Source organism: Zootoca vivipara, chromosome 8 (assembly GCF_965207765.1).
Source record: "Zootoca vivipara chromosome 8, rZooViv2.hap1.1, whole genome shotgun sequence".
NCBI classification, from domain to species: Eukaryota; Metazoa; Chordata; class Lepidosauria; order Squamata; family Lacertidae; genus Zootoca; species Zootoca vivipara.
In genome coordinates this window covers 26,090,750-26,099,971 of record NC_142591.1, presented here as the reverse complement: position 1 = coordinate 26,099,971, position 9,222 = coordinate 26,090,750, and the positions used below count along the sequence as shown (strand labels likewise).

The following is a 9,222-nucleotide window of genomic DNA, read 5'->3' as shown; positions in this document are numbered from 1 at the left end:
TTGGCACTGGCAACAGGAATCTGAAGAAATAAAAATGCATTTACCATTATAAACAACACTTGATGCTGCTTTCCCCCTATATCCAGTTCAGTTCACCGAATAGTGAATCCAAGGTCAAATTTTCCTTTGATGAAGAGTCTTTGTCTCAATTATAATACAAAATAATACAAAAGGAAGTATTTTAATGTGACCTTCATTTGGCATTTGTCTTAACTTTCCTTCTCCTGTTTTTATTTAATTCTTCCACTCTGTTGTTCAATTAGTGTTTGACCCCTTAGCGGAGATGTAAATTAAATGACATTTCAATGCCATCCCATATTTAAAATACTGTGTTAGTTGTGGATCATAAAGGGTAATCTTCGTTCTTAAGCTAATTTATTCATTTAACAATTTCCCTCCAGAAGTTCCAGCAGAAGGCTCTGAAACAAACTAAGCAGAAGAAATCCAAGTCGGCTGAATTTCTGATGGGTGAGCCTTGCTTGATGAGTTATTGCTCATAATTTGTGTAAGGATTAATTAACTAATTACAGACAAATGGCTGTGGGCAAAATTTTGCTCTTGCTTGTCAGGGTGCAATTTGTAATTATTTTAATCATTTATTCTCCCCCTCTCCTTTTTATATAAAGAGTTAATTTTAACCTAATTCTGTTTTGGTGCCGTTTGATGCTGATAACTCTCAAGTCTTTTCAGTAGAAGGAATTATTAGAAGGAATTTTCTGCTTGTCACTGTTTCGGGCGCTCCCCTGACCTTGCTGCTTCCCCTCCCCCCACCCCTGCTTTCCAATAGGAAAAGATGGGAGAGTTGCAGCAGAAGGCATTGCAAATCCAGCTTTTAACATCAGCAGCACAGATCTTTCAGCATATCAGACTTCAGAGGAGGAAGTTATTAGACGTGACAAGCCGGGTAGCACCCTTGCAGCTCACCAACAAAAACTCAGGCTGCAAGCCCGAGCTGAACCAAGAGGTGAGCTTTCACTCTTGATCACCGTCAGATTGAGTGACAGTGGTTATGCTCTTGATCTAACCTGTGCATTCCATGGTGTGTACAAGACATTCCATCCTGATGCGTTCCAATAGAAACCTGGGGTGCTAAAACTGGGAGGGCAAAATGATTGCTGAAAACATCTGACATATACATGTTTGAAGATCTTTTCCCCCTCTCTTCCTTTTATATTCACATCCTGTTCATAATTATTAGGGAAATGCATGGCGATCAGTGCCAGAATAAGCTTCATTGAAAGTTGCACTCTTCTGTCTTGCCTTAATATTTATGTTGCACTGAATTCAAGAATGCTGGCTCCAAGATTAGAGGGAATGCTTTTTCATTAGGTAACAACCACATATTATCCTTTCCCAGCTATCAACTGAATGCTGTCTGTCAACCAATATTTCCCCCTTAATTTATTCTGTTGTTTTTTTTACCTGTGTGTCTACAAAAGCTTATCACCAGTCATCTAATATAATAATAGAAAGCCAACAATCTTTTTTCAATTCGTCATACCTTGTGTTATGTTTGCTTCACGTTACGGCTTTTCAGGTTATGAACTTCCGGGATCGCCATGCTTGCATGTGCAGAAGTGATCTGCGCGCTTTGCACATGCGCAGAAGTGCTCTATCATGCTTCGCGCACACGCAGTACTGGCGCTCTACTTATGGACTTTTCAGGGTGCGAATGGCACACTGAAATGGATTGCATTCGTAAGTAGAGTTACTACTGTATAGTTTACTAAGTTTCAATATTTTTAACATATACAATCAAACCACCGTTTCAATGTTTCTCTTATTTTTATCAACTTCCCACCCCGTTTTCCATGGAGTTTTTGCTTCTCCCCTTCTGCTTCACTCTTATCTATTAAATCATAACCACAGTGTTATAATCCAAGAAAGCCAACAATCTTTTGTTGTTGTGACAACAGTGGCATCTCCTTTAGTATGAGGCCCTTGTATTTAACTTTGCAAGTTTGTTTAATGCCTAGCATTGCCTTACCTCTGTAATTTAGGCTTGCCATACGTCAGGAAAACTCCTGACGTGTCCTGGTTCCTGGGTGTAAAAATTGCGTCATGGCGGAATTTTGCTGAAACGGCAATATGTCAGGGAAAACCCGGATGTATGGCAATGCGATGGAAAAAGCAACGGAAACAGCTCAAAAAGCTTAAAATCACTACTTTGGGGGGAGGTTTCTCCCGAAAAAGCTAAACAATTTGGGGTTTTCCCCAAAAAACTCAACAACTTTGTGGGTGTCAGGAATTTTACTTTTTGAAATAAGGCAACCCTACTGTGATTGCCAACCTAGCAGTTCGAAAGCACGTCAAAGTGCAAGTAGATAAATAGGTACCGCTCCAGCGGGAAGGTAAACAGCGTTTCCGTGTGCTGCTCTGGTTCACCAGAAGCGGCTTTGTCATGCTGGCCACATGACCTGGAAGCTGTATGCCGGCTCCCTCGGCCAATAACGCGAGATGAGCGCCGCAAGCCCAGAGTCGGTCACAACTGTACCTAATGGTCAGGGGGTCCCTTTACCTTTACTGTGATTGCCATATTGTTTGCTTGTTATTTTCTTTAGCCTTCTTTAGCCTTACCTTTCTTCCCTCAAGGAACAGCTTGCATAGGGTTCACAGGTAGTCTACATCCTGGTACTGATCAAACCCAGCCCCACTTAGCAGCAGCAGCAGCAGCACAGTGGCTGGGTCATCTGCCCTTAGGCCAAGGGTGGGAAACCTGTGGCCTTCCAGGTGTTGCTGGACTTCATTCCCCATCATCCCTAGTCAGCAGGCCATCTGTCAAAGCTGATGAGAGTCCAGCAAGACCTAGAGCAGTGTTTCTCAACCAGTGTGCCTCCAGATGTTTTGGTACTACAACTCCCACTGGTCTTGCTAGCTAGGGATGATGGGAGTTGTAGTCCCAAAACATCTGGAGGCACACTGGTTGAGAAACACTGACCTAGAGGGCTATGGGTTCCCCCATCTCTGCTTCCAGCCACGACCTGAATTTCAGCATGCCTGATGAGATTTGTGCATTAATATGTCTATTTCATAGGGAGAAGCACCTGGAAAGAGTTGCATAATAGCTTTGAATTGACAGGTACTATATTCCACCCCCACCACCCCCGTATGCATTTCCTGATTGGACTTGCATTCTAAGAATTAATTTGTTTTGAAATGATGTGTTTTTAAAACTATAAGAATTCCCATGGGGAAGTAGAGCACTAGAAAATGAAAGTGCTAGACAAGTGGACCCAATGCAATTTTTGCTTGTTGGGGGGGGGGGAGCGGTGATTGAGTGAGAGTGGAGGTGAGGTACCAAGTGCATTGCTGGCGCCAAACATATTGCACTACTTTCCTTTGAACCACATCAGTGAGAATGAGAGGGGGAGGATCTCGTTGTCTGGGCAGCCCAGGACCTCCATACACACTGCCCAGGCTTGGGGCCCAGGGAGGCCACTTCAATGCTGCTAATGCAATGGTTTCTCTTCAGCCCTGGAGGTGCAATCGATTGTCTCTCAAGACAGACGGATGCAAGCAACAATTCCCGGGAAAGCGTATATTCAATAGTAGCCTTAGCCATTGCACCTCTATCATCTTCTCTGCTGAGTGAGAGAAGCCGTCCCACTTTCTGATTTGATCCCAGAATGTCCCACTTTTCCATAGGACACCCCTATTTTCATTGGAGAAATGTTGGAGGGTATGGAGTTATCCGACCTCCAAGCCGTCTGAAGGCAATCCTGTGTAGGGAAGGTTTTTAAAAAATGTTTTATTATGTTTTTATGTATGTTGGAAGCTGCCCAGAGTGGCTGGGGCAACCCAGTAAGATGTGTGGGGTATAAATAGTAAAATTATCATTATGGAATGGGACGTTCCTATTTTCATTAGAGAAATGTTGGAAGGTATGACATCCACACACCCTCCATCAATTTGGTACTGTGTTACAGTCACACACCCCCCCCCCAAAGTTCTGGCACCTATCAGGTGGGCGCAATTGCCAGTATAAGAGAACAAGGGGGGTGTTAATGGTGAGTTCCGACACCTCTTTTTCTAGAAAAATAGCACTGGTTACAGGGATTCCTTGCCCTTAAGCATGTCTCATGTTCTGTCTGGTTCCTTATGGATTGAAATTCCAATAGTTAAAACAGCTGAATCAAAACCGTATTATTGAATGGTGCTTATTAACAGGCTCAGTTAACACCAGCAAGTGTTTTCTGAGCCATTCAACACACAGCATTTCCCCAGGAAAGCCAGCAGGTCTCACACTGGCACAATGCCCTCTGCTGCCTGCAGTAAAAAAGAATTGCCAGCTAAATGACACTGTGCGTGCAGCATCGCATGTGCAAACAGGAGCAGATGCAGTCAGTTTTCCAAGGAGAGGGAAGGGAGGGCAGAAGCATGGATAGGGAAGGAATGTTCAAACCGTCCTAGACAGGAGGGAATTGAATCTGCTTAATGCTCATGAACATTATCCGGGACCTGTCAACAGTGACAGTTTTAAAGCAGAGCTAAATGTGGAGATAGGCACATAGCACTGAGACAGTACCACTCCCAGTTGCATCTGGGGAATAACCTGTCTAAAAGCTGCCTCACACCAGAATTTGCCTGCATATGGAAAACCAGCAGGCCAGGTAAAAGGTGAGGTGCAAAGCCTTCTTCTGCCTGATTCACAAGCCTTCCAAGCCGAAGAATTATGAGGCATTAGGTGCATTCAACAAAGTGATTTCCCTCCTTCAACAAATTCATTGGTCTATTCCCAGGTTTTATGAGGGAAGTCAATTAGCCTTTGCACACCTACAAACACTGGATGTTGGGTTCATAAGCCCTCTCAAATGTTATGGCCATGCATGGATGTCCAATGGGACAGGCATGCCTAGTGCATAGCTGCCAAGTTATCCCTTTTTTAAAGGGATTTTCCCTTATGCTGAATAGGCTTCCTCGTGAGAAAAGGGAAAACTTGGCAGCTATGGCCTAGTGGGCAAGGGGAGCCAATGTGGTGTGGTGCTTATAGCGTTGGGCTAGGACCTGGGAGACCAGGGTTCAAATCTCCACTTGGCCATGAAGGCCACCAGGTGACTTTGGGTCAGTCACTGTGTCTCAACCTAACCTACCTTGCAGGGTTGTTGTGAGGATTAAATAAGGAGGGCCAGGATCATATACATCACATTGAGCTCCTTGGAGAGAAAGGTGGGATGTAAATACAATAAATAAGCAAATAAATAAATTGGATCAGTTGGTATCTGGATTGGAATGTGGTTATTGTTATGCTTCTCCCAACACAATGGAATGGTTTTATTGAGCTTCTTCTTCTTCTTCTTCTTCTTCTTCTTCTTCTTCTTCTTCTTCTTCTTCTTCTTCTTCCTCCTCCTCCTCCTCCTCCTCCTCCTCCTCCTCCTCCTCCTGTCTTCTGCGAGGTACACTAGATTTTAAAATGAGATTCAAAAACACAATCTGGTTAACTTTGGCACAAATCAGAACTTAAATCTTACATGCTTAAAACTTGACGAATCTCCATGGAATCTCCTTCTATGGAAGAAGGATCTTTGCCAGATCAGTGTGTGAACTGATTGGAATAACTACCAGTACAGTAAGGCTGCAATCCTAACCCCACTTACCTGGAGTAAGCCCTATTGAATTAGGGAAAGCCGTCTTGAAAATATTATTGATGAAAGCAACTCCTGCCTTTCATGGAAATTGTCTTAAGATGTTTTCACAGTCTTTCTCGACAGCTTGCTCCATGCAAATAGAAAAGCTTAGCTTGTTGATCCTTAGACCTTGTCAAGTAACACCAGAGATAACTAGCCCCGTTACATGTATCCAGCCATCATATGAAAGGAGATAGCAAGAATAAGCAGTTTATATATTTTTTCCTAAATTAATCAACTCAGAAGACCATTATAAAGTTTGTAAGCTTCTTCTCAATCATGAAGGGTTTTTGACAGAAAAAAACTGCTTGGTTTTTAGCACATTTTAGGTCGAGGCTCTGGTTTTCTTTCTTCCGAGCCAACAAGAAGTACAGGAAGTGCCAAATAGCTCAGGTCTAAATCAAAGAAAATGTTTGCAAGTGTTCCTAAAGCTGCTTCTGTGTAATGTTAATGCTGTATTAGCATTTAGCTTAACTGCCTGATTATATGTGTTGTGTAAAGAAGCAGAACACAAATTTCTCAGTGGACCTCTTCATTTGCATGTTATATGCTTTCGCATATTTCCAAAAGCAAGTGAGTAATTAGTTCCCAATCTATTCATGAATTCACATAATTAGCAAAATGCTTTTGGTGCTTGCTTAATAGAGATGTTAGTGTATTTAAAATTTTTAAGGAAACAAACAACAAATCAAAACGGCTTCATTTGCTGATCCATTGCTTGGGTTCCATAGCATTTCCTTAAAATAAGGGGACCTTTGGCAATCAACATATAATCAATAGTTGTTTGTTTGTTTTTTAATGTAGGTGTTGAAGCCAAGCCTTTCTAGCATAAAATATCTGGGTCTGAAAGCTGTCTTCTCTCAACTCAAATGCATATGGATATCCTATGATTACTCAGTAAGAAGGCAAAGGTGCTTTGCACATACTCAAGAGTTTTTCCCCTCTCCACATGTTGGAGGAGAAAAAGAGGTTCTGGAGCTGAGCAACTGCTCTAATAAAACCATCTGACAAACAGTTTAAAGCTTCCCTAAAATGTGTGGTACCCAAGAGTTTTCTCAGTCCCTGCCTAAAACACAATCCTAAGTCATATACCTAAGTCATACCTGTGAGGTATGAGTGTCACCAAAAATGGCTGTCTCCATTATCAAGGCTCCAAGTTACAACTGATATAAGCAAGCAGTGCTCATAGGAGAGCCAATGTGGTGTAGTGGTTAAGAGCGGTAGACTCGTAATCTGGTGAACTGGGTTCGCTTCCCCGCTCCTCCACATGCAGCTGCTGGGTGACCTTGGGCTAGTCACACTTCTTTGAAGTCTCTCAGCCTCACTCACCTCACAGAGTGTTTGTTGTGGGAGAGGAAGGGAAAGGAGAATGTTAGCCGCTTTGAGACTCCTTCGGGTAGTGATAAAGCGGGATATCAAATCCAAACTCTTCTATAGGAGCTTCCTAGTTCAATGGTTACTTCCCAAGTCAACACTGGACTGTTCCCCCTTAACACAGTGTTGCCGGCGTTGATATAACTATCCCAAACATAAACTAAATCAATAAACACTGGGTAATGCATGCTAAAATGTATTCTGCTTTATTTTATTTATCCCCTTATACCAAAAGTCTCAAGGTGACTTACAATAAAACAAACACTACAAATCAAATACAACAGATGTTTTCAAAATATATATTATGTCAACAGTAGCTAAAACACGCCAGTGATCATATAATAATTCTCAATATATTAATCAACCCTACCTCTGGCTAGCTACCAGAATAACTAGAAACTGACACAGGAAGCTGCCTTACTCTGAGTGAGACCCATTGGTTCATCTACCTCAGAATTGTCTACGCTGACCGACAGTGGCTCTCCAGGGAGGAAGAGACAGGGAGTCTCTCTCAACCCTTCTTTGAGATGTTGGGGATTGAACTTGCGACCTTCTGTATGCCAAGCGGATGTTCTGTCACTGAGCCGTGACTCAGTAGAATAATGCAAGAAGAGCGATGCAGGCTTTCTTTGAGTTTCAGTGAGGCAAGACATGAGGTTTTGTCTAATTTTGCATTGCATCTAATATTCTGTGAGAAAGCACATCACTGACGTTGGTTATGGATTCTGCTGCCCATTGCATTCCAGTACAATCGGTGAAATGCTTTAGAAGCCCTTGAACGTGTAAATAGACATTCTGCACATGGATCTGGTGAGATGTGCTCAGGAGCAGTTTTCCAGATGAACATGTGGCGCTGGATAAGGAAGAGGAAGTGCAAAAGAATGGTGCTCACATGGTTCTTGGTGCTGAACAAAGAAACCCAGTGCTAGGAACCAGTCAACCCAAGTATCCCACCCATGATAGAAGAAACATACATGCAATGATATACAATAAAAAAACATAAATCTCAATTTAGCAGGAAACATGCGCACAACTCACAGCTTGGGAGCTCCCACGTAGGCAACTATTTATTTGGGAAAATAATAATATTAAGGAAGCAGTTCCTACAAAATAATTTCAATGCCTATCTTTCATTTTAATTCAGATTGTTACTATTTTTTTAACCACTATAGGTTAAAAAGCATACTATAGTTCAACATGATTGGCTGAGGGTGGATCCTAGGCCTGTTTCTTATGCAGCATTTGCAAGTCCATGTATAGGGATGGAGGACTCGCCCATAGATATGCATTCACCATTTCCTCTTCTAACACCCAAGTGAATTATTCTGCCAACCTCTGAAAAAGAGCATGTTCTCACAGTGGTTTGTGCTAGAGGAAAACAATTACGCTGAATAAGGTAGACTAGCTCTGTTATTGCGGTACATAAGACTTTGATTACATACTGCCAAGATTCATACCAGCCTAGTAGTTGTTGACAGATAAAGTAACAAAAATGAAACTCATTTATTTTTTCTTTATTGAGACCTCAAGGTAAAGCAAATTTTCAGGTCTTGTACTTACTGCATGGAAAGAACAGAGCCTGACAGTCAAAGTGTGCTGGTCCAGAAATCTAAATTAAACCTAGTTTCATATCAAAGTTTCATTTAGTCTCTGAAAAGGAGCTGCTGCCTGGATTACTTTTTTAAAAAAGATCTAAAACAAATATACTGTGGATTGCTGCAGTATGCCTTGGATATGTTATCCTTGTCACATGTTTGATTCTTGGAATCCCCCACCCCCTTAAAAATATAATTGCAGTGTAGTGTACACTGTTTTCATACATCCGTTTTCCAAAAGTTTGTTCAATATGCGGACATTGTTTTTATTTCATTCTCATAATAAAAACCATCAACAATAAATGTATTATTAATTATAAATTGCCAAACACATTAATGGCGTTCTACGGAGTAACATAAACCAAAAAACGCCAGCTTCCTGCTGCACATAACTTACAATTGCAACAAGTTTATGTGACAAGGGGCTCAGAACCATTTATGAGACTTGAAGATCAAATGTGATCCTTTACCAAGGCTGAATTTTTTAAGGGAGGGAGATTCGGGCCTCCCAGTTCTTCACAGGTATATCCACTGCTATCAATATAGGTAGTTCTTAAGCAGGTACACCTACTGATGTCCGAACCCAGCACTAGGATTGGAGGAGAAATTAGATCCAGTTTGCATTTAAA

At 41.8% G+C, this 9,222-nt stretch overlaps 1 protein-coding gene across 1 annotated transcript in view; it reads left to right on the top strand.

The window, feature by feature from the left end:
* Nucleotides 1-395: 395 nt before the first annotated feature.
* Nucleotides 396-9,222, top strand: part of LOC118090247 (uncharacterized) — a gene marked incomplete at its 5' end in the record, with an annotated part of 136,561 nt that continues 127,734 nt past the window's right edge. Inside the window, 2 exons of the mRNA XM_088675166.1 lie at nt 396-468; nt 788-964. Of these exons, the coding sequence (XP_088531292.1) occupies nt 396-468; nt 788-964 (250 nt within the window). The remainder of the gene's footprint in view (nt 469-787; nt 965-9,222) is intronic.